Raw genomic sequence first — 26,487 nt, 5'->3', positions numbered from 1 at the left:
ATGAAACAAATACTGATCACAAACACTCAAGGTGGGTCAAATGTATTGAAACATGGGTACATACTTAAAACTGACCTAAAATGAACAGAGCTACTACTCCACCCTGGGACAGAGTCATTCTGACTTCCCCCTTACTGGATGACTACATACCAACCTAAAGTTATAAACGTTCCAGTGTGATGTTACAGTAGTAAAATGGAAGAAAGGGGGAACACTTATTGGGTTTCTTTCCAATCAAAAGGTACCTGTGTTTGAGGTATTTCCCTAGAGAAAACAAGGCTGACTTAACAAACATTCCAGAATACATGCCTCTCATCTTGTAATGTTCCTGGCACGATCCATTTTTTCACCTTATAGGATAAGAGTTTACAAAAGACTTTTATATCATTTCATTTATCCCCTGCATGTGTCTGAGCTGGGTGTCATTTATCACAACTAATTAGGTAGAGAAACAGCTTCAGGGACTGCATGGCCCAGTCAGGGTCATCAAGCTAATCAACGGCAGACCAGTAATCTCCTGGTGATCTCTCATTGGGCTTCCATGCTCAGAACATTAGTTTCAGAAATGACTTTGGAATTGCTTTGTAAACCACATAAGCAATCCAGTCTCAATGTTCCGCGAAGTTTAAATTATATGTATTCAATTTCCATAAAATCCAAAATAAAACAAATCCAGCAAAGTCCCCAGAGTTTGGCTTGAACGACTTTGCTCTAACAAAAATAAGATGAAATAAGTAAGATCAGCCTTACATACAGGTTGTTCAGCTGTCTGCTGAAAAACTGAGAAACTGACCAACCATTCTGGCAGATAGGACTTCTTTTAAAAATAATTTTAAAAAATTCTTTGGGCTACTATGTAAGTACACTCTCCTTCCATGGTACCCATGGAAGACCAACACTATTCTGTGGAATATGGTTATGCTGGCCAGTATATCCGCCACATTTCTCGAGATGTCCCTTATTGGGGACCCTCCATCCTGCACCTTGGCCACCCCAATAATATTTTCAAATTGTGAAAACCTAACTACCAATGACTCTTTGGTGATTCCCTCACTAAACCCTTTGACCCTGCCCCCACGGATGTCACAAGGGGGGAAAGCCAGCTTTGGCAATATGGGAGGTAGCATAGGTGCTGGTTGGGTTGCCATGAAGGGGGAAGTGAAGTAGAAGGATATGACACATCATGTGAGCATCCAGGTACTTACTTGTCACTAAAAAGGATGATGCTCCAGAGAAAGGGAACACTTAACAAAGGGTGTGTGGCTGGTAATCAGCAGTAAATGCACTGAGCTATTTATACATAAATATAAGCCCTGTAACAGTGAGAATTTCCTCAATGATTGTGTTTTAGAATTTGCTAAATAAATCTGAGCAGGGCTAAGAATAATCTTGAACACCAGGACTGGGGGGAAAGGTGGTAGGGAGTCTGGTTACCTAAGGATGCATATGACCCTGGAGGCAAGGCTGCTGCAGAGCTGAAAGGCGTAGTGCCCGAGGCTGAGGACACCTTGGACTTGGCACTGGCTGCTGCGTTCACATCAATATCACTTCGAGACCGCTGGAGGGATCCAGTCGTTGACACGGATTTGGTACTAACTGTAGAAGCTTGAGAAGTAAAGGTGGAAACATCAGCAGGGACTATGCTAGAATTGTATACATACATTGTTAAAACTTGTTTTGCTTTTCTTATCAAGTTGTTTTTCTTTTTCTTTTTTTATTAAAAAGTAGGCTCCATGCCCAGCATGGAGCCCAACACAGGGTTTAAATACACATCCCTGAGACTGAGACTTGAGCCAAGATCAAGTTAGGATACTTAACCATCTAGGTGCTCCTCCTTATTAGGTTTTAACAAAGGTTGGCATGCATAAGCAACGACATGCTGAAGACAAAGATTAGCCAATGCTGAAGTGACCACAACCAGACATACCCATTCCACTGTTTTCCTGTAATCAAAGACTATAAATGCCAAAGAAATGGTCCCTCTTTCCGATGAATGTGAGAAGTTAGGTAATGAAAAAGTGCACAGATCTGTCCAGTTTCTACATAATGTGGCCTAAGCATGTGCCCTGACTCTGATGCCTTCTGCTCCCAGGGAGCATTCTACTGTCTGATCTCTGACTGAGAGCATCCTCAGAGCATCACCAGTTGTCCTCATTCTCTTATCTAGTGACCAGAGCCAAGGAGAGGCACTATTTGAGTAGAAAGGTCCCAGGGCTCCACTTCTGCCTGCCTAAGGCACCCTGGTTGTGTGTTCCTCATTGCCCTTGGCCCCTGGGGCAGTGGAGTTCTGCCACTGGGCACAGCTGCAGTACCCAGAGCAGCATGTTCTGCAAACCTGAGGGGGGGGAGGGGGGGGCTGAAAGTAGGTCAACAGCTTCTAGCAACTTAGCAGCCCCTGGGAGCAGCACAGAAACAGAGGCCTCCCCAAGACTGCCTTCACCACAGCAGCCAGTCTTACCTCTAGAGGTGGTACTTCCAGTAGGACTTCTTTTGGCAGAGAGTGGCCGGCTGAAAATAAAAGTATTGTGTTTATTATAATCAAACATGCACTTCATCTGCATTCACACCAGTACAGTCTACAAGAGGAAACTAGGATGATGATGAACTTATTTCAGAGTTTTCAGAATGTATCCGGTAACTAAGACCACAATCTTACAAATCCTTGATTCCAGACTAAGCTTTAGGATTATGTATTGGCCTATCTTCCAAATGTACAAAGAAGAAGTCATAACTCAAGGCAGAAGTTAGAAATCAAGAGTGAAGACAATACATTTATGTCCAAGTTCCTAACACCTTCCCCCTCTCCAGACCTGTCTCTAAGTCAACTTACTTTCTCAGAAACCGAGGCCATCTATTCCTTACCATTCCCCCCTGTATCTCACCTAGCAGCAGGTGAGATCTGCCCCCATCTGAAGTAAGAAGGGATTAAAACAGGCCCATAAACCAAAAAAAACCAGCTGGGATTGTGTTCTCATATAGCAAACTCCCAACATAAAATCTCACACGAATGAAAATCACAGCTGAAGTGCTTACTTCAGACTCTCCTGAGAACTCGAGGATGAGCGGTCAGACTGCGGCAGCGACACAATGCTGTCCGAGTTCTTTAGGTGGGACTGTAGGGCTTTCTGGTAGGATGACTCGAGGGTGTGGTACAAGTGCTCTGCTTCTCTGCTGAAGTGACTGTGAAAACCCCAGTAGCACCTAGGGGAGACACAAAGCTTGTCGTATAGCCAGGACTGCACGGGGGGCTCACAGAGCTCTGCGGCCCACCACAGAACAGTCAAGGACTGCAACCCTCAGCTTACTGCCACTAGGAACAGGACAGGGTAAGGGAGAGAGGGTCTAAGGAGGCCTGGGAGAGATCCTCAGCACACAACTTTCTGGCTTTTCTGACACTGGGCAAGCTACCAGACATCTCTGTATCCCAGTCTCACTTATAAAATGGAAATGAGGGACGCCTGGGTGGCTCAGCGGCTGAACATCTGCCTTTGGCTCAGGGTGTGATCCAAGAGCTCTGGGATCAGAGCTCCCTGCATGGAGCCTGCTTCTTCCTCTGCCTGAGTCTCTGCCTCTCTCTCTCTCTGTGTCTCTCATAAATAAATAAAAACAAAATCTTTTAAAAATAAATAAATAATTAATTAATTAATTAATTAAAAAAATGGAAATGAAAGGGCTGAACTTACGAGACTGGGGAGCCTTCGGGACGAGGGAGCTAAAACACCTAAAAGTAGACTCAGAACATGGAAGGGGACTCATCAGTGGCAGCTTTTATAAAAGCGATTTGACACTCATCGATTTGAAGTATTTACAGTTGCCTTAGATAACATATACAACAGAGGCACAAAGAGGTTCCGAGCTACTTGAAACCTGTTTGCAGCACGACTAAAGAACCAGAAAAAATGGGGAAGCAGGAGAATACATATAAGGATAAAAACAGCTTAAGCACATGACTAACGAATCCATTCCTAAGAGTTGTGAGCAACTATCAGCTATGTCACTTATTTTGGTAGGAACTACCCAAGCTGGGACTGTGGTAACCACTTCAGTGCTTCGATGAGGTCCTCTGAAAACCTCAGAAACCAGGGGAATAGAATTTAACCGAGATCGCAGTCCAAGAGCAACAGGGACTTGATCAGAAGGTATCAGTGCAGCTAAGTAAAACAGGAATAGTCCAGGTGAGTAGGAAGAGAGGCTACTTGTGTCAAGTAGAAGAGCTGGTCGCTATGAAAGCACAGGAAAAACCACTACAGGTGCCAAATTCATAGCGCTTATCTACACGTTGCCCAAGACAGAATAAGTCTCAGCATCTTTGACTCCTGGTATTTACAGTCACGATGACAAAATTATTCTTCAGGAGGCATGGAATGCATGGTCACAGCTATGTGACTGGAGCATGAGCAGCCCTAACGGCAAAACTGCCACAAACGTGGGGTGGCACCTGCAAGTTACCACTGTGGTAATTGCCAGCAGCACATCAACTCATCTGCCCCTCACCACATTCACACTTCTTCACACCTAAAGCTGGCAGCGATGTCATCACATGGGAAGGATCCCTGGGACTGTGATTTTTCACAGGGAATCAAACCTTTGGATTATGACCTGGCTTTTAACAAAGCCTAATGAGTAAGAAAATGCACTGAGTGTACATACAAGCGCTTTTCTGATTCATGTAATAATTTCTCATAAATTTAAAAATGAACATTCTGCTGTAGACTTTAGTCCTATTTACATTCAAATGCTATCAATCAGTTCTTTAGGCCTGGGCACCTGAACAATCTTCTCAGCAGAAAAATAAAGAAATCTCAGAAAATAAAGAAATTAACAGAAAAATAAAGAAATAACAAGACCTGGCCTTTTGAGGTCATGTTTTCAAAGTCACAATTAATGAAACATGTTCGTATAACTTAATGAGTTTTTAATAAGGCAATCTAAACAACATGCCTGAAATTTAAAAACAGTGCATGAAAAACAAGTGGTGTACAATAAACACTTACTTTCTGGCTTCTATCCTTGCTTCGGAATCTGCATCATGTATTCCCTTCTTTATTGTTTCGGCTAATACTGATATATGTCTAGGAATTCAGAAAAGAAAGCAGTAACAATCATTATTAACATGTGGTGTTTTCTGCGGATGAAAACAGGTGTGAGAACTTCAAAATAGCATCATGGAATCCAGAGCCTTTGTGTCCAGTGAGTCAACCAACACACAGCTGAGAAATCAGAGCACTCCCTTATACCCCCTGTGCTATTCTCCTAACTTCTACCTCGGTCCTGACCCACCCCCTACCCTCCATCAGCTACCCCCACCTAAGTACCCTGAGTTTTTAAAATAATGGCTGATTCTTCTCACATCACCTTTCAACCTTTTAGGAACCCAAAAAACAAGACCCTACTTTTTCCATGGCTAGCACTAGTTTCTATGAAAATTATGAGGTAATAATCATCAGAATACTGAAACAGCTACCTGAATCACATTTCTGTAATTAAACATAATGTTTTTATTCAAGTTCCACTATGTAACGTGAACAAATTTATAAAATCGTGTCACAATTTTATCAACAGGTATGTATTCTCTTTAGTTATGTTCTGCCCTAGCTGAGAAGAAATTATTAAAAGTATCTCTTTGAATACTTAACAGATTTTTAAGAAAAGAAATAAGGATGCAATGAGTCTCCCAGAACAGAGTAGTCACTAATTTTATGGCCCCTTCAGTCTTTGCCTCATTCCTTCCTGTTTAGCAAGTACCTGCCAAGTGGTAGATGGGATGCTGAACAAAGAAAGGAATGAATGAATACACACAAGGCGACATCTCAGTTCTTCACACACGTATCTTCACGTTAAATCTCCCACTCCATTTTACACCTCTAAATTCCAAAACTATCACAAATAGAGAGGGTACAATATCCGAGACGAAAGAATGCATGACTCTCTTCTAGATTCAAGGTTTTGCAGATGAAATTTTACCCTGAGAGGCAGAGCTTTGTGTCCTCTCCAACCCCTGCAGTATGAACAGGACTCCCAGAAGCACTTCATTAGAATTCTACTAATAAAATGATTAGGATGCTGTGAAGTTCCTCACAATACGTAACAATAAAAACTGGGTGGCACAACAGGATCATCTATTCTCTCCAAATTTAACTCACAAATAACAAGCATCTCAAATTCAAAGGAACTAAAAATGGCAACGAATGAATATCAAAATTAATAGATGTGCTTTTGCAAGCATGCTGCCATAATCCTACCTTTTATCATGATGATGTGAAACATACCAACACCAACCTGAATAAAAAGAAAAATGCTAACTTTCTGATACAGGGGGATCAAAAAGAAAACTCTGAGATGAGCAAAACTCCTCGAAGGATCTAAGAGTTAATCCCGGCCTACCAAGAGCAACTTGAAACCTTTTCCTAGTTGGAACTGACAGGGATGTCAGGCAGTACAATGAGCCTAACTCTGGGAAATGAACAAAGGGTTGAAGAAGGGGAGGAGGGTGTGGAGGGATGGGGTAACTGGGTGACAGGCACTGAGGAGGGCACTTGATGGGATGAGTACTGGGTATTATACTATATGTTGGTAAATCGAACTTCAATTTAAAAAAGGAGAGTCAAGGGGAGTTCATTGTGGTGTACTTCCAGGACAGGTGGCAGAGGAAGAGGACCCTAAACTCACCCCCTCCCACAGGTATAACTAGGTATCACCCACATCAGTGTAAATAGCCGAGAACACCACTTGAAGATTGGCAGACTGGACTCTGCACAGCTAAGTCTAGAGAGGAGGCCACAATGAAGAAGGAAGGAAGGGCACAGATGTGGTCAGGAGCTAGATGAGCCCATGAGCTTTCTACAAAAGGGAGGACATTGGGAACACACAGAGGGGAGAGGACCAAACCTTCATACCAAGCACCTCAGCACAGGGAACCCACATGAAAACCAGAGGGGCGTAATTTCATGAGTTCTTAGAATCAGTGGGACTTTAACACCTGGAACTTTAAAACTGAATCCCCACCCTTAGAGAACACAACAAACAGCCCCCGGGAGATACAGCAATAAAGCAGCACTTCCAAAAACACCTGTGGTATACACGAAGGAGCTTTCTTCACTGATTTCAGAGCATGAGTAGAAGGGGCAGGAATCCTGGAGAGACTTCTCCAGGAACAAAGGAGCTGGTGGATACCATCTCCCTGCCCAGACACACAGACACCTACAGAAACAAGTTCAGTGCCAATACTTTCCATCTAGCTTGCTAACAGTATGCCTGGCTTCTCCTGTGGACACATCCCCTCCAGCCAGGCCCTGGTTCCAGGTCTCCCCCCCGAGCAGATCCACATAAAACATTGCTAACAAGTTTTGATATAGTCCCAATAGTTGAACGCCACCTACGGCAGCGTTCTCCTGGGTCCTGCCCCATCCAACACATCCTTGGCTGAAGCCCATCCAAAGCAGTGCCACAAGCTTGGCAGGGTGCAAGCAGCCGTGATAGGGATTGGCACCTCTGCAAACTGACTCCTGCCCTGAGGAGAGCAGGAGACAACCACACACCAGTCAGACTCTTGGTTCCAGCAGTGGGCTGGAGTCAGAGAGCCACTCTAACTGTAGGCATCACCCACCAATAAAAGCTTCTCAGGGAACAAAACAAGGGAAGTGCCCAGCAGTCTGGTACTACTGCATCTCTGTCAAATTCCTAGTCTGATGTGACACATGCCCAGGTCAGTCCCAACTGGCCCACTAAAAATACAAGAATCGAATGCTGCCCACAACATGCAGAGAGCCACTGCAGATGACTGGACTGAAAGAAAAAGTGGCTCAGCCACAACAGCAGGGTATATGCAACATGCAGAGATACCCCTGAAGCACCAGGTTCTGGTGAACAGGGGACACTGCACTACAGGGAACTATAGGACCTCTTTTTCATAAGGCCACTGCTTTCAAGAGCAGAAGACATAGCTGACTTTTCCTAACATACAGAAATAAACATAGAGTTAGACAAAATGAGGAGAAAGAGGAGTATTTCCCCAGTGCAAGATCAGGTCAAAATCATAGCAAGAGACCTAAGCAAAATGGAGATAAGTAATATGCCTGATAGAGAATTTAAAATAATGACCATAAAGATACTCACTGGACTTAGAAAGCAAAAAAGAACCAATCAGAGATGAAGAACTCAGTAAGTGAAATTAAAAATACAATAGACGGAATAAACAGACTAGAGGAAGCACAAGATTGGCTCAGCAACTGGAAAAGAATAGTGGGAAGCAATTAAGCTGAATAGGAGAGAGGAAAAAAAATAATAAAAAATGAAAACAGACTTATGGAACTCAGCAACATCATCAAGCGTGGTAAACATTTGCATTATAGGGAATCCCAGAAGAGACAAGAGATAAGGGGCCAAAAAATTCATTTGAAGAACTAACAGCTGAAAAATTCTCAAATCTGGCGAAGAAAACAGAAATCCAGATCCAGGAGGCACTGAGAGCCCCCAACAAAAACAACACAAGGACATGCACACCAAGACACAGTAATTAAAATAGCAAAACACAGTGATAAAAGAGAGAATTTTAAAAATAGCAAGAGAAAAACAAAACTACTAGAATAAATGGATTTGATAAGGTCACAGGATATAAAATTAATATACAGAAATCTATTACATTCCTATACACTAATAATGAAGCAGCAGAAAGAGAAATAAAGTAAATAATCCCATTTACAACTGCATCAAAAAGAATAAAATACCTAGGAATAAACTTAACTAAGGAAGTGAAAGACCTATACTCTGAAAACTATTTAACAATGATGAAAGAAATTGAAAATGACAGAAGCAAATGGAAAGGTATTCCACGCTCATGGATTAGAACAAATATTGTTAAAATGTCTATACTACCCAAAGCAATCTCCAGACTTAATGCAATCCCTATCAAAATACCAACAGCATTCTTCACAGGACTAGAACAAATAATCTTAAAATTTGTATAGAATCATATAGTCCCCAAGTAGGCAAAGTAATCTTGAAAAAGAAGAACAAAACTAGAGATATCACAATTCCAGATTTCAAGATATACTATAAAGCTGTAATATTCAAAGCAGCATGGTATCAACACTAAAATAATCACATGAATCAATGGAACAGAACAGAGAGCCCAGAAATAATTCCATGATCACATGGTGAATTAATCTTTGACAAAAGAAGCAAGAACATGCAATGGGAAAAAGACAGTCTCTTTAACAAATGGCGCTGGGAAAACTGGTCAGCTACATGCCAAAGAATGAAACTGGACTACTTTCTTACACTGTACACAAAAATAAACTCAAAACGGATTAAGAAGTGGGGTGCCTGGGTGACTTAAGTGTTCAACTCTTGATTTTTGGCTCAGGTCAAGACCTCAGGGTTGTGTGATCAAGCCCCAAGTCAGGATCCACATGGAATATGGAGCCTACTTAAGATTCTTTCTCTCCCCCATCTCCCACTCTCTAAAAAAAGAAAAAAAAAATGGACTTAGGATCTAAACAGGAGACCTGAAACCATAAAAATGGTAGTGGAGCACAGGCAGTAATTTCTCTGACACTGGCAATAACCACATATTTCTAGATGTCTCTTGAGGCAAGGGAAACAAAAGCAAAAATCAACTATTGGGGCTATATCAAAATACAAAGCTTCTGCACAGCAAAGGAAACTGTCAAAAAACTAAAAGACAATCTACTGAATGGAAGACAATATTTACAAACGACATATTCAATAAAAGCTTAGTATTTAAAATATATAAAGTCCTAATATAGCTCAATACCCCCAAAAATAAATAATTCAATTAAAAAAATGGACAGAAGATATGAATAGACATTTCTCCAATGAAGACATCTAGATGGCCAAGAGGCACATGAAAAGAAACTCAACATCACTCATCATCAGGGAAATGCAAATCAAAACCACAATGAGGTACCACCTCACACCTGTCAGAATGGCTAAAATCAAAAACCAAGAAATAACAGGTGTTGGTGAGGATGTGGAGAAATAGGAACCCTCTTGCACTGTTAGTGAGAATGCAAACGGGGGCAGCCACTGTGGAAAACAGTATGGAGGTTCCTCAAAAAGTTAAAAAAAGGGATCCCTGGGTGGTGCAGCGGTTTAGCGCCTGCCTTTGGCCCAGGGCGCGATCCTGGAGACCCGGGATCGAATCCCACGTCAGGCTCCCGGTGCATGGAGCCTGCTTCTCCCTCTGCCTGTGTCTCTGCCTCTCTCTCTCTCTCTGTGACTATCATAAATAAATAAAAATTAAAAAAAAAAAAAAGTTAAAAAAAGAAATATAATATGATCCAATAATTCCACTACTGGGTATTTACCCAAAAATTATAAAAATACTAATTCAAAAAGATATATGCATCCCTATATTTATTGCTGCATTACTTAATATAGCCAAATTATGAAAGGAATGCAAGTGTCCATCGACAGATGAATGGATAAAGATGATGTGATATATAAACATAATGGAATATTTTGCAATAACATGGATGGATCTAGAGAGGAGTATAACGCTAAGTGAAATTAGTCACAGAAAGATAAATACCATATGATTTCACTCGTATGTGGAATTTAAGAAACAAAACAAAGAAAAAGACAAACTAAAAAACAGACTCTTAACTAGATAGAAAAAACTAATGGAAAAAAAAAAAAAAAGAAAAAACTAATGGTTACTAGAGGGAAGGTGAGGGAGATGGGTGAAATAAGTGAAGGCGGTTAAGAATTCACTTATGATGAGCACTGACTAATGTACAGAATTACTGAATCATTATGTTGTATAGCTGACACTAATATAACATGGTATGTTACTTATAATGGAATTTTTTAAAATTTCAAAAAAAAGTTAATTGTGGCTTTGTAGTCGGCATGCTGCACGTGTCCGTTATCTCTAGGCACACTAAAACTGTAATCGATGAAATTCACTAAAAGTTTCTGCCAATATTATGTGCCTCGAAACAGTATAAATAATAGACACAGTCCTACAAATGCTTAAGATTCTTTCGATCCTTTTTAGGAGGTTGGACCACTTGTCAAGGCATTAAATGTCAATATTCAATTCAGTGGGAAAAACCCTGCAAATCAAATGCTTACCGTTCCAGTGAATGTGTCTGCCACTCTTGTAAAAGTAAATCTAAAAATTCAAAACAGCGCCTAAAAAATGTAAAGAAAGAAATATGTTAACTCATTTTTATGTTAGTGAAAATAAAAGCTTTTTTTCTTCCCACGCTACTTTTCAGAACTGGTAAGTTTGTTCTAATCATGAAGATGCAAAAAATGGAAATTAAGATAGAATCAGCATTAACTGAAAACCCAACCAAGTAAAAGTAAGCATCTATGGTGATCAGAAATAATAATTACAGACACATAGGAGACAAGATACAAAAGTCTCCCTCAAATCAGAAACTGAAGCCTCCTGGCAACATTACTGAAATGGCCTATCACTGTCATTTGTTTTTATACCACCTCAGATAATACGTTAATAAAGGAGGTACATGAGCAAAAAAGATCAGCATACGTTATTACAGAACCAGGGAATTAGTCTTTGCACTAATTTCACAGATTGCCTTATGAAAAACAGTTTAAAAATGGCCTAAAAAAGGGCTTTCCAAATTTTCCTAAGAAGGGCTCAGGTAGTGCTTAAAATAGATTTTTCTCTAACTACTCATCTATTTTCCTCTCTTTAATCTTTCAACATCCTTTCTTGTTGGGACTTTTCACTTTTGTCATCTTTCTTGGTCTGATTTGTGCACCAAAATAATTCTGGTCTCATCTCTTTTGGATAACATCACCACTTTGGGTTCTACCTCTCTAGAACTTTTCTGAAGTCCAGGGTATTTATCTTTTTGGGAGTAAACCTTAATAGTCTTAGGAACTGATTCAAGGAAACAAATCAGAGGGTAATTTTTCTCTAGTGACCAGACTTTCATTCCCATGATCCTCCCAATTCAAAATCTCATAATCCATAATTAATTACTCAATAAATCTTTAATAAACCCTAACCCGACCCTGGATGCTACAGATAACAATAGTAGCCAAGACATAAACCAGCAAGCGAGACAAGGAACAGTTCCCATGTGCCAGGAATACAAGGGGGCTCTTCTTAGAAGCACACAGGAGCTATTCAACCCAGGCCTACGGCTGGCAACCTATGTGCATGTGTACGTATGTGCTGAGTGTTGGCTGTGAAGCATACTTTCCCTCACTGACCGCACACTGACTCACGCCCACATGGTCTCTTCTCTGTCACTCTCCCTACCCAAGCTCTAACCCAGGCCATGTTTATTCTATTTCTTCCCTGTTCCTCATGGCATTTCCTGGGCTGATTTTCTTGTCTCTTTTTCTTTTTTAATTTATATCTCTTAGTGAATAAAGTTATCTTTGGTGCTAATTTTGGTCTTAAGTCTCTGTTAGAACAATCTATTTAGTCAAAAATATGACCTGTAAGTTAGGTTTTATTTTCCACTTTTTAGACTAACATACAAAGAAAGAAGCAGTATCAATGTTGGCATTGTTTAACACATCAGTATTTAAACACATCAGGTTAGAACTTGTCTCTTTTCTTTACCTACTCCTATTCATCACTCAAAATGCAACTCAATTTTTCAATTTGTCTATGAAGCATTGTAGGAATATATTAGCTGCCTGTAATCACTACTCTCTGAATTCCTAAGTCCCCAACACCAGTGTTGTAACTCACTCTTACCCTGCTTTGCATTATCGTTTTTAATCTCCCCATCTAAACGAGAAACTTCTCAGAGGCAGGGAGACTGTACAGTCCATTTCTTACAAATTTTACAAAGCAGAGCTAGGTACAGGCTGAGTGCATCACAGAAAGTGCACTGCCTGGGTTACACTGACCTCTTTAGTTCTCTTTACCTTTCTCAAGGCAGAGGGACTGGATGTCCCTATTACTTCTTCCAGCACTTTTAAGACACATGGTTCTGACTGACGCACACACTCTAATGTAAGAACAGCAATCCTAGCGTGTGACTGAGAGAGCAGTGAAGGGGATGACGTTTTTATTGTCACAGTGAATGGGCTACATGAAGTGCCAAACCACTTTACCCCAATGACTGAGCCCATGGAACAACTCTGCCCCAGGAATAACGAGAATACTCATAGGTAGACTATTAGTCAATGGGAAGAGGTAATGCTTCACCCTGCAGTTTACTGGGTTCTGAAATTCACTAACATCCTCTCCCCTGCTGAATTCACTCTCTGAACTCTAGAAGGCAAAGCTGAACTGTGGGTAAAGGGTAGATTGCATTCCTCAGAGAAATACAGGAGGCCACGCAGTTAAGAGATTAAACTTCTTCAGTGGAAGATGTCAATTCCTTCCTTCTTGGCTTCATAAAGGTAGATGATTCCCCTTTCCTCCTTTAGGACTTCCACACAGCTGTTGACAAGATGGATAGGCGGCCACCTTAGGCCTGTAGCAGGCACCCCTACCCATGGAAATGTGGCAAGACCTATGTGGTATCCCAGGGAAGGAGGGAAATCATGGGCAGTGAATTTAAGCCAGGATCCTAGCCTAGAGTGAAGGGCTCTTTCACTGGACTAGGATCAGACAATGAACTTCAGGAATGTAGTCAAGAGGCTGCTGCTCAGGCTGGCCATTAATTTACCCTATGAAACTCCTACTATGGTCCACTGAAAGGCTTCAACAGAGTCCATAAACCCCCTTAAAATCTATACAAAACTATTCTGCACATTTACATTTTCTTGGCAAGAGATGCCACAGGTTTTATTATACTCTCAAGAGTCAAGAACCACAGATTCCAGCTAGAAGAAGCCTTATTTGTCGCTTGTGATCTAGGGCAGCTCATCTGGACCCAAAACCAGCCACGGATCTGGAACAAAGACCTAGCTAACTAACCAGGTGGTATCTCCTGGATACATCTCCCACAATTGTGCAGCAAAAGCACATATTGGACAGGATTCAAAATCAATCCCAGAAATCACTGTCAGAAGAGGGAACAACATATACCTCCTTCTACCTACAGTAATATTAAATAGATGTAATCAATTTTTATAATGTTCTTTTTCTTGCATGCAGTTACCACTTTCATTCAGAGAAGGAGTACACCAATGATTTAGGTTAGAGGGACTATCTGGAAAAAAATGTATACTCCCTTCCATTAACTCACATACATACATATGCACATTCTCTCTCTCTCTCTCCTTTTCTCTCTTGTTCTCTCTCTCACACACACACATACAATTAATAGAGGTTGTCCAAATTTATTTTCCAGACTATTTAGATCAAGGTCCTTCAAACCAAAGACCTTTATTGCAATAATTTAAAATAATTCTAACATTTCAAACATGAATTTGTTTCCATGGACGCAAATTCTGGAATTTATTTTGATTTTTAACAATTTAAAAACAACGAGGAAACTTTAAAAATTTACCTTCTAACTGCAACAGACTTAGAGGTACAGTTGCTTGTTATGACAGGTATTAGCCTAGGGATGTGTGTGTGCTGCAGAGAACAACAAAAACAGAGGTGAACACTTGAAAATACAAAAATAAAATAAAACTAAGACAACCACATTTCCTCATTAAGCCACCTAAAGCACATATGTATTTAGATTAGAACTTCACAGAGCTTAAAAAGGAAAAAGAATTTCATTGGATATTGCCAAAGGCCATGACAAATTTACAGAGCCTCAACAGACCACCCAATGATATATAAATAAATCTAACAAACCATTGGTGGGAAGTCTAAACTATCTGGCAATGGGGATCTAATTGAGTTCAAAAGGGATCTGAAGACCAATGTTTTTATACTGTTTCAATGGGAATGTCCAACAATGGCTTTGGATTTAATATTTCAAGTAGGCGGTGCAAATAGTAGGGGCTAAAAATAATACAACTAAGTGACCCACAATAACCAGGAATATTCTGAAAAGATTTTAGCATCATCAAGTCCCAGTCTCAAGGGTTGCCTCTGGGGAAAAGAGATTCGCAGGTGAGAAGAAGGTGATGTGGAGAACATTCATTTTTAGCTTTTGTGCATTATTAGGTTTTATTGAAAACTTGTCTATAAATTACTTGGATAGTTATTTAAATAAATCAGTGTTTAGAACACCGAAAAGAACCTTTTGTTTATGGGCTTAAACACAATTAACTAAATAAAAACTTAAGGTGAATAACAAAGCCACAAGCACAAATAGCTAAAATGGAATGACTGGGAATTAAGGAGTAATATCTGGAGACAAAAAGAACTAGGTAGAAACCCAGAAGCAGATGCAGATGTTCAAATATTTAAAGCCAATGATGAGTAAATGATCAACTCATCAGTAGGCATACACCATATCCATAATTCACATCACAAAATGTAAAAGGCTCATATAGGATATAATTAAGGAGGGGGGAAGCTGATTTGTATCTACAATATGATTCTAACTATATGAAATCATGCTAATGAAAAATGCCTCCAATGTCGCTTATCAACCACCAACGTTTGCCACTTGCTTATTCTATGTATGGCCCCAAAATATACTTACCCGAATGATTAACCTAACAGCTACAACACCAGAAGTGGCCATAATTTTGGCACTATTTGGAATTAAATTAAAGATGGTTGGCATAATGGCTTCAGCTCCATGGTCAAACTTATTTCCCAGAACTGATGACAGATGCCTACAATAAGAAAGGAAAACTGCACTGTACCTGTATTTCTTGCAAACAGTGAAGCATATAAACCTCAACATTGCAGGGCTTTTGATTAAAGTTATCTAGAGATAAAGGTAACAGTCTAAGATACTTTAAAAATACTTCCAATGTGCACAAAGTGGACTTGGCAAATAGCCATTGGCCCACAAGTTTGGTTCTTTTATTTTTTAAATAAATCATTTCCAACTAATGAGTCTGAAAATAGCAAAAGACAAACTGATCATACACAAAATATAAATGAGAAAGCTCCCTCACCCTTTCCCTCCTTTTGCTCCATTAAAAAACCTTTAACACATTAATATACATGCTTCCATATCTGACACTTTCAACAGCTGCAGTTTCTCCTTCCTATTGCTGCTTTGATATTCTGACACACTTTCAAACAGAGAAGTTCCAGCTTCAAACACTGATAACAGGTTTAGCTAGTGTAAAATTATAGCCTTTGACTTTAACTTTATAGCTACAGTACTCTTCTGGAAACAAACAAAAATTCTGATCATTATGATATATCCAGGCAGCAAAACTCAATGAAAAAGCTGAGAAACAAAAATTTGCAAAATTTCTTTTTTCTGTATTATTAGTAACAACTGCTTCAAGTTTAAAATAAAGGCTTCAGGGCAGCCCAGGTGGCTCAGCAGTTTAGCGCCGCCTTCAGCCCAGGGCCTGATCCTGGAGATCCAGGATGGAGTCCCACGTCGGGCTCCCTGCATGGAGCCTGCTTCTCCCTCTGCCTGTGTCTCTGCCTCCCTCTCTCTCTCTCTCTCTCTCTGTGTCTCTAATGAATAAATAAATAAAATCTTTTAAAAATAAATAAATAAAATAAAGGCTTCAGAGCTAAGTCACTGAATAAAATTGAAAATCTGTCGCTTTTACATCAGTGGGCAGGAAATACTGTAATACTATAAAAGTACCAACAAACATATAAACGGAATTGGTCCTGGACACTAGTCAGAAGGTACATGAAAGAGACTTGCTAGGCATATTCAATGAACCATCTCTGAAGCACTGCAATGAGGCTATTTTAGGATGTGTGAGAATGTGAAGCATGGCAGTCCTTACCCCAGCGTGATACAAGCCTCCCGCACTACCTGAGACCGCAGGTCCTTAGCAGATAATTTAAAGGCTCCATCCAAAAGACGCAAATGTTGAAAGAAGTTATCATACTCAGCAGCACCAGCCAAAAGTAAAGATCTAATCTTTTTAAGCTGACGGGACAAAAAAAATTAAGAGATACACAAAACAATTTTTAAAACCATAAATATAAAAACAACAGAAGCTATCAAACAAGAGAACATCAAAGTTAATTGACATAAAAGGTTTTCCCAAAAGAATTCAGCCAATTCAGCATCAGCTACCATACTTACAAAGAACAGATTATTTTAAAATACAGTATCTTACAATTCTACAACCAATTCCAACTGCCATTTGTTTAATGAATCAAAGAAAGGAGCAATATATATATAGTATATATATAGTATATAGTATCCTCCACTGTATCCTTACTAAAAGACTAGTCTGAGTTTAAATGGAATATAGCAGTAATTTTATCACCTCACTTCCTGCCAGCTGACCAATGGAAAATAGCTTTCCTCAGATAAGACACACTCTCATTTTAATGTTCACCCCACTTTTCATTAATCCACTTTTTAAAATAGAAGAGACAGAACTTTCTAGCATATGCTATGAAGAAAGAAAGGAAGAGAGGGACACACACTGAGAAAAGTCAATTCAGGGGCGCCTGGGTGGCTCAGTCACATAAGCATATATATGTCTTCAGGTTAGGTCATGATCCCAGGGTCCTAAGACTGAGCCTCACATTGGTTTCCCCACTCTGCTGGGAGCCTGCTTCTCCCTCTGCCTCTGCTGCTCCCCCATGCTTGTGCATGTTCTCCCTCCCCCCCACCCCCATCAAATAAACAAATAAAATCTTTAAAAAAGAAGTATGGTACTCTACTAAAAAGGTTAAGTATAAATACAGTAATTTATATATAAAATACTACTTATAATTCATCAGAGCTATACTCCAATTGCATAATTTAGAACATTTAAATAAATCTAATGAAAATATAATCACATAAAGTCAACACATGAAGTCAACAGCTTACAGCATTTACTCTTTGCTCCCAATCATGCTTGTCATCAGATAATATTTCCCTAATCTTGTTTATGGATTCCTCAAGGTCTCGGCTGGAATAAATCTGTAAGCAAAGTTAATTTATAACCAATGTAAGGAATTTTATAGAATAAACAAAGAGTAGTTTTTAATCAAAGTCAAGAGCATTAAGTATACTTTAAAAGAAATTATTTCATTTTTCAGAAGGACCTACAAGATAACATCTAAGCAGATTTGTCTTAGAATGAGCTTCCTTCCCATTATGAATATATACTCCCTAGATTTCATACCAAATATGGATAACCCTGCTTCAAACACAGCTTTACTATAAACTTCACAGATGATTTCATGTACAGAAGAGAAGGAAGCCAGCGGGGGAACTGTCAGTGATGCACAAGTCATTTATTACTCTTAGTATTATTTGTAACACATTATATACATAACTTGAACACTCTCTTCCAATCTCCTTTCTCATTTATGCATACACCTGACTAATAAGATAGATAGGGGAATAATCAAGAATGATGCAAGCTGGGAAGGTCAAGGATTTAAGGATGAACCTGAGCCTATGATGCCGGTTACATGATTTATACACATATGGCAACCAAGCAGCAGGTGGCAAGTGATCGCACAGAAATTAATTAGTGCTGTAGGAATCCAGAGCACCACATTCAGTGCAGGCTGAGGAAAGGTGTCATTAGCCCCCAGGTAACAACAGATGACACTGAGGCACAAAAGCAGTTAAAATGTGTGTACCCCAATCTTACGAGCAATGTCTGCTTCATCTGTTAGGGACTTAAGTGAAGCATCACAACAACATAGGCTTGGACTTTTATTAATCTGTTCTTTATAGCTTTGCAGACACCCAGTTCCTTGAAATTTACAAATAATCCTAAAAAAGGCAAGTCCCTAAATAAGCATGATTCTTTGTTCTCACACCTAAATCTAATCATTGCTTTCTCTCATTTACCTGACTTAACCCACAAATTTATTATTAGAGCAACAAGCAACTTCTCTCCAGTTCGTACTCAAAGATCACTTTGGGTCTTGACTTTCGCTCTTCATTTCAGCTATAAAAGGCACCAATGTTTTCTAGTCTGCAACAGCAGATCTCTTGTAGTCTCTGAGAGTTAAAAATCGCCTCATCTAGGAAGGGACTTCACATATCATCTATTTGAAAACTGAAAATTGAAGAGTATGTCTTAGCTGTTTTTAATCAAACTCAAATATCCTCACTCACCTGCACTACAGGTACATCATCAAATGCTTTAATAAAGTCCTCCTCATCAACAGCACCCGCTCCTTCTTTTGCAGCTATAAAAAAAGATTGATTTTTTTAAATGTGAACAATGTACACAGGGGTAGTCTGAATATAAACAATCATCATTACATCTTAGAAGATTTGTATCTATTTTTCTAAAGGCTTAATGAAAATTTAGTGTTGTGGAACTGATAAAACATTACTAGCTTTTAATATCAAGGTGAAATGTAGTAATTCTATGATACTATATACATTAGCGTAGTCATTTAAAGGGGCCGACTACTTGTTAAGGAAGACTTTTAACCTTTATAAGATATAGATAGTTTATATTATAGTCATGTCTGAATCTTTTGAAAGGTTCCTAATAAACAGATATATAACAAAATTTAATCCTTCAGGGCATAAATTAGGCTATGTTATTGTTAGGCAGCTAGCATAACAAATTTGTGAAATATTCAAGTAAATTCTAAAGAATTTAACAGTTTCATTTCAACTTTGTATTAATCTCAAAACATTTCCATTTCCCTGAATGCATAACTCAATTTTTCACATACGCATCAGTAGCAATTTTACCTCAAAGATGTTGTAAGATGCTCTATATACTTAGAAGTTGACTGCTATCATTTGAGAGAGTTTTTTCTTTTGCTAATATATGAACTCTACTTCACACATGAAAATCATGTGACTTATCAGACTTTTTTTTTTTTTAATTTTCTCCAAAATAAAAGTTTCAAAATTGGAATCTAAGGTCATCTTGTAAGCCTCATTAAGGATTTTCACTGATTAGTTTGAATGCTTTTCTAGAGTTACCTTGCAGACAAGTTATTTTGTGTCTGAGGTCCCCATGGATGATTCCATGATTCTGGGAGCAAGAAATGTATGCCCTTAACTTTTGATGAAGATTCCTCACACTGAGTTCACAAGCTAACTGCAGAGACATGACAGTAATGCCATACTGTGATGTAATGCTCAATGTCTATTTTGGTGTAAAGACTGGATCCTCCCAAGCAGACAGGTCCTGAGCAACGCCCTAGACAAGTGTCACACCACGTACCCACGTACTAAAGGGGACTCGGAGACCAACATGGTCTGCAAGCCCCAGAATCAGACAAGGAGGAGTCAATAAGCCAATTCATGACCATGTTGTTTAAAAAAAAGATTTTTGGAAAAAAAGGTTAGGGCAAGGCTGAGCTCTCTATAAAACCTAGAGATAGGACTTTTGGAAGGGGTATGAGTAAGGGACAGGAAGGGGAAAAAAATAGTCTGATGATGTAGAAATCTTCTAAGCCTTGTTTGTGGAACTGATGCCTTCCAAGGATAGATTTTCTTAATGAAAGATTAGAAAGATTTTTCAGTCATAGAGAGGAAAGAAGTACTGATACATGCTACAACACAGATAAAAGCATTATGCTTAGTGAAAGAAGCCAGACACAAAAGATCACATGTTACATGACTCCATTTCTATGAAATATCTAGGATGGGCAAAAGCACAGAAGCACAATGCAGACTGCTGCCAGGGGCTGGGGGAAGGAAGACACGGGGAGCAACTGTCTAAAGGATCCGGGGCTTTCTTTTGGGAGCGGAGAAGCTCTTCTGAACTAGACAGAGGTGGTGGTTGCATAACACTGTGAATATACTAAATGCAACTGGACTAATACCTTCAAAATAGTTAACTTGATGCTTTGTGGATTTACACTCAAAGACAACCTTTTTTAATACATCGAAAAATAAAAAAGATAGAAAGGGCCAAGAATACCAACAAACACACAGCTTTTCCTTCTGCCATCCATGCTGTAAACATCCCTGTCAACCATAAACACAGCTATTTTAACATGGACAGAGAAGCTGGGTGCAAAGGTACTGCAGGGGCATCGAGTTGACCGAGGCCAAAACCCCAACATTCTAAGGCCAGCACAGAAGGCCAGAAAGACCATCAGGAGACAGCATTTTTTTTTAATTTTTATTTATTTATGATAGTCACAGAGAGAGAGAGAGGCAGAGACACAGGCAGAGGGAGAAGCGGGCTCCATACACTGGGAGCCTGATGTGGGATTCAATCCCGGGTCTCTGGGATCAAGCCCTGGGCCAAAGGCAGGCGCCAAACCGCTGCGCCACCCAGGGATCCCAGGAGACAGCATTTTAATGTCAATCCTTTCCCCGGTTTTAACTTTGTTCATCCAGCCAACTTCAAAAGCCCAATGCTAACAATAAGAACAGTTCTAAAAACAATTGTCTAAAGACAATTTGAAGTAAAAAGAAATTTGCATGTTGATTTCAAATGTGACAGGAAAATGCAAGTTATATATAATAAGGACTCAAATTGTCTAAATTAGAGGATGGCAGAGGAAGGACTTAGAGGAAGACATCTTTGTAAATCAATGTTCAAAAAGCTTTGGGGAGCTAATCCCTACTGTTTTCTTATTACTTAGGTCAACATTCACACAGGTCTCACAAGGAATAATGCTATTTGTAGGAACAAAATACATTTTAAAGACAGAAGGGGGATCCCTGGGTGGCGCAGCGGTTTGACGCCCGCCTTTGGCCCAGGGCGCGATCCTGGAGACCCGGGATCGAATCCCACGTCTGGCTCCCGGTGCATGGAGCCTGCTTCTCCCTCTGCCTATGTCTCTCCCTCTCTCTGTGTGTGACTATCATAAATAAATAAAAATTAAAAAAAAAAAAAAAAAAGACAGAAGGTACACCATCTGACTTTTGGAGAGTCTCAGTGTCAGTAAACAAAGAAGGTAAAAAAAAAAAGGCCCCATGGTAATTTCAGGCATGGCTGGAGCCCCATAACGGAATAAAGCCATAAGGGCACACTCCTGCTCTGTCCCCAAGCTCTGCTCGCCTCTGCCCTGGCCATATTCTCCCATGGACTCCCCCAACCCCCGTACCAAACATGGCAACACAACAGCTCAAATTTCTACTGTCAGCTATTAGCATGAATAGCACAGTACTAATTTAAAGAACAGCAAGCAAAAAACATATTGCAAACAGGATCACTCCACTCCTGAAGGACACAGAAGACAAACATGCACATGCACATCTGGTTTTAAAAGCTGGCAAAGCCGATCCCACAGCACCCCACGGAGGTTGATCTTACCTGAAGACTTGGATCCAAGGGTGGATGATCCAAGCCGGCGGGTGGTCCCCATTCCAACGTTTCTCCGTGAGCTGGGTGGAGCTTTGGATGATGTAGAACTAGCAGAGGAAGGTCTATTACCATCCACAGAATCTTCATCATCAAAATTTTTATCTGAAGCGAAAGTAGAGAAATCAGTATCAATGTTTAAAAAAAGGGGGAGTACTTTTCCACCTGAATGTAAAACAACAAAGTAGTCATAGAGAGGTGAATGATGTGCCTACTCTTGAGACTTGAGGTGCCAGGTCAGGGTCTAGAAAGGTCTTAGGTAAATCCAAAATGCAGATACAAACATCATGTTTGCTCTCACATATCTAGAATGCTCTCCTGCTCTAATTTTGGAAAAAAGAGAAGACACAAAGAAGAAAACAATCTCTTATAAAAGCACCACCTAAGAACAGTTACTTTAACATTTTGGCATTATTTCTGACCATCCTTCCATGCATTTTTAAATAACAGTTGACATAAGACTACCTATCATTTGGTACTTTGCTTATTTCAAATATGTGCATTTTTCCATGTGCTTTCCAATATACTTCATAAACACCATTTTAATGGTTGCACAGTACTCTGCAATGAGAAAATGCCACAACTGAAACAACTATTGTTAGGCCCTTGAGGTCATTCTAATAGGTCACCATTAGAAATAACATTGCAACAAACACCTTCCTATTCGCGTCTTTGTTTAAATCTCTAACAATTTTAAGAAAGAAAAACAAAACAAAACAAAACAAAACAAACCACCACCACCCTGGAAGCAATACCTACTGGGTCAAATAGTATAAAAGATTTTAGTATCTACTGCCAAACTTATTTTCAGAAAAGTAAAGTTCTTTTTTTCTGTAAGTTCAAAGAAGTACCCATGTTGTCACACACCTGCCAACACTAAGTATTATCATTTTTAAATGTCAATCAATTTGACAGATGAAAAAAATGCTTCCTCTTCAATGTCTCGTTTCTCTTTTAGTGGGATCGAGCATGTTTCTTCAGTTCATTAACTTCTAAACTTTCTAAGCATCAGTGGATCCAATGAATAGTCCAAGGAAAACTGAAATACTCATTTAAAATTTAAAAGAAAAAAGAGGTGCTCCTGGGTGGTTCAGTTGATTAAATGTCTGCCTTCGGCTGGGGGGTCATGATCCCAGGGTCCTAGGATCAAACCCTGAGTTGGACTCCCTGCTCCCCACCCCTATCATCACCCCCGGGGTTGTGTTTACTCACTCTGTCAAATAAATAAATAAATAAATAAATAAATAAATAAATAAATAAATAAATAAGAAAAACAATTAAAAATTTTTTTAATCTTTGGGTTTTTAAAAATCAACATATTTAGAAACAACATTTGGATGACACAAAGTTAAAGCTATCATGGTGCACTATATAGAGTGCCATGGCCTTACACAGTATCTGCGAGTCATTCAAGAGGCTAAACAAAGGACCTAAGGGTTATTGAAAAAAGAAAAAGCAAGCAAGCAAGCAAACATCTGTAGCTGGCAATATTCATGATTTCTGAATAAAGATGCTAGATCTCTACCAATACATCTGAAGTAAAATAACTGTTGACCAGAAAACTGTATAAACAGCAGCCTATTTCCTTGATTTGGTTGCTTCTTGGCTCAGCTATCAACAGCCAAGTCTCCTATCTACTCAGGAACCTCCCAACTACCAACAATCCACTTCAAACTACATGATGTTTTTAATTCAACACCGGTGGGGGAGGGGTATGACCCATCCTTCTACATGCATATCCTTATGTAAATTAGCTTCCTCCAACGTGTCTTTATATTTTCCAGATCGCCTTTTCAAGCAATCCTCTTTTACAGACACTTTTTTCAGTCCACACATCAACTCTGCGCTGATCCAGAAGTTCAGTGGTCTCCTGGCACAGACTTCCTATGTGGATTCAAAAGGTGACTCTTGAACTGCAAATACATTAACGAGGCTCTTCCCAAGAGTAACACTGCATCTCATATTAAGGATAGGAACAACCCCAATGAAAGGTCACCCGGTGAGCACTAGCAGATGATTAGCAGTGGGCATTAGCAGAGACAAGTGAGCATTAGCAGAGACAAGGACTGCTCTCAGCCCACCTGCCCTCAGGGGAGTGCTAATCATCATTCTTGTCAGAACAGTAACAGTACCAGTCTGTGGGAAAGGTGCAGAATGAAAAGGACAAGTGAGGACACTACTATGCTTCACTCAGAAATTTATGTAAAGTCTGTTTAGTTTTTCTAACATGAGCAGGCACGGCATGGAGAACTGCATTCACTTAGTGAAAATTATTTTCAATGGGCCAATGTCACCAGATTTCCTGAGGTTTCTACCGCAACAAGGATGATGAGTATCCAGGACCAGCCAGACACTACCACTGTCAGCAAACAGCTAGAAACCAGAGTTTGTAAAAGAACTATCTCAGATGAGACAACAGACAGTGCAGCACTGTGAGCCATGAGAGGGAGAAATAGGGTGAGTTATAGTCACCCAGCTTCCTCCCTGGACACAATTTCCAGGTTGCCAAATACTGGGAAGGGGACCCCAAAATGAACCTTGGAAGCCTTGCTAAGTGGAAAAAATGAAGATCAGACTTCAAGGGGACAGAGGGCGCTGGAAGGTACAGGCAGAGTGCTGGGAAAGAAGATGCTGCACAAAAAGGGAAAGAGATCTCTAGAAATGAACTGAGTTCTAGGCCATGCATGCAGGAGTGAAATTCCACACCCAAGGCAGGGGGAAAAATGACCAGGAGGCTACAGGCTGAAGAAATCCCAATGTGTGCACAAAGTAGGAGTGTGTTCATGCACCAGAGCAGAATGCCCTTGGAGACTCACCCCAGGCATTCAGTGAGACCCTCAGAGGGCAGGCCTTAATGGAAGGGCTGAGCCATTTTATGCAGGGAAGGTTATAGTAAACCTGCCATTAAAAACAGACCTCTAGGGTATTAGAATAGACCTGCAAGTAACTAAAGGCTCTGCCAAGCAAAGCATAACATAACAAAACAAAAGACAGACACTTGACAATGTAACTAACATTTCCAACACACACTTAATCCAGATAAGTAAGTGGAATAGAGAGACTCAGAGACCTGTAGGACAGTATCAGAAAGAAAAGAAGATATCACTTACAAAAGAAAATGACAAGCTTCATCAGAAACCATATGTGTCAGAAGACAATGGAACAGCATCTTGAAAACATTGACGGGAACATATTAACCTAGAATTCTATATCCACTAAAAATATCTTCTAAAAATAACAGTTAAATAAAAACATATTCAGACAAACCAAAAAAGAATTCTTCACCAGGAGACCTGCACTCCCAAGAAATGTGCAAGGAAAATATTCCTGCAAAAGGAAAATGATACCAAGTGGAAACTTGGATTTACATAACAAAATGAACAGCACTAGAGATAGTAAATAGATGGATAAAGATAAGACTTTCTCATCAGATTATAATTTTATAACTTACTGTTTAAGGCAAAAATAAAACCCTTGACATTTAGTTTTCATTCTTTTTAGAGTCTCAGGTCACAGGCAGATGACCTGGAAGCCAGGCAAAGGACCCTGGTCGGCGTATGGACATGGTATTTAGAATACATGCTGTAGTATGAGATGCCACACAAAAACTGGGGAAGCATGAAAAAAATGGAAGCAGTTCAGATTCTGCCCTAAAGAAGGTTATATTTTGTAAAAGTTAATTTTAACTTGGATAAGCGTACTCAAGATGTCATATAATAGTGTACTCCCTGAGAAGGGAGGAGAGTCTTGCCACAAATTTCTGTATGAAATGCCTTCCGAGGAAGGGGAGGGGAGAAAAGGAACACTGGGCAGCCAGTGTTAAGTTTTTTGTTTTTTTTTGTTTTTTTTTTTAAGATTTTATTTATGGGGCACATGGGTGGCTCAGCGGTTGAGCCGCAGGTAGCCTGCTTCTCCCTCTCCCTGTCTCTGCCTCTGTGTATCTCTCATGATTAAATAAAATCTTAAAAAAAAAAAGATTTTATTTATTTGACACAGAGAGAGCACAAGCAGGGGGGCAGCAGGCAGAGGGAGAGGGAAAAGCAGGCCCCCCGCTGAGCAGGGAGTCCAATGTGGGGCTCAATCCCAGAACCCCAAAATCATGACCTGAGCTGACTGCAGATGCTTAACTGACTGAGCCACCCAGGCACCCCTACTGTTAGATTTTTCTTAAAAAATAAACTTTAAGGGCACCGAGGTGGCATAGTGGATTATGCATCTGCTTTTGACTAATGTCATGACCCCAGGATTCTGGGATTGAGCCCCGCAGTGGGCTCCCTG

The 26,487-nt window shown here is 39.9% G+C and overlaps 1 protein-coding gene across 17 annotated transcripts in view; it reads right to left on the bottom strand.

Moving 5' to 3' along the window:
- Window positions 1–26,487, bottom strand: part of CLASP1 (cytoplasmic linker associated protein 1) — a 267,247-nt gene that overhangs the window by 98,887 nt on the left and 141,873 nt on the right. For all 17 annotated transcript variants that reach the window (XM_038564898.1, XM_038564899.1, XM_038564902.1 and 14 more), the window contains exons 9-19: window positions 22,162–22,314; window positions 19,038–19,111; window positions 17,790–17,882; window positions 16,744–16,889; window positions 15,516–15,651; window positions 14,418–14,488; window positions 11,098–11,157; window positions 4,995–5,072; window positions 3,034–3,201; window positions 2,459–2,508; window positions 1,435–1,605 (exon numbers count right to left, since the gene is read on the bottom strand). In XM_038564898.1, the coding sequence (XP_038420826.1) occupies window positions 1,435–1,605; window positions 2,459–2,508; window positions 3,034–3,201; window positions 4,995–5,072; window positions 11,098–11,157; window positions 14,418–14,488; window positions 15,516–15,651; window positions 16,744–16,889; window positions 17,790–17,882; window positions 19,038–19,111; window positions 22,162–22,314 (1,200 nt within the window). The remainder of the gene's footprint in view (window positions 1–1,434; window positions 1,606–2,458; window positions 2,509–3,033; window positions 3,202–4,994; window positions 5,073–11,097; window positions 11,158–14,417; window positions 14,489–15,515; window positions 15,652–16,743; window positions 16,890–17,789; window positions 17,883–19,037; window positions 19,112–22,161; window positions 22,315–26,487) is intronic.

This window comes from Canis lupus, chromosome 19 (assembly GCF_011100685.1).
Source record: "Canis lupus familiaris isolate Mischka breed German Shepherd chromosome 19, alternate assembly UU_Cfam_GSD_1.0, whole genome shotgun sequence".
Lineage (NCBI taxonomy): Eukaryota > Metazoa > Chordata > Mammalia > Carnivora > Canidae > Canis > Canis lupus.
This window is presented reverse-complemented; position numbering and strand designations above follow the sequence as displayed.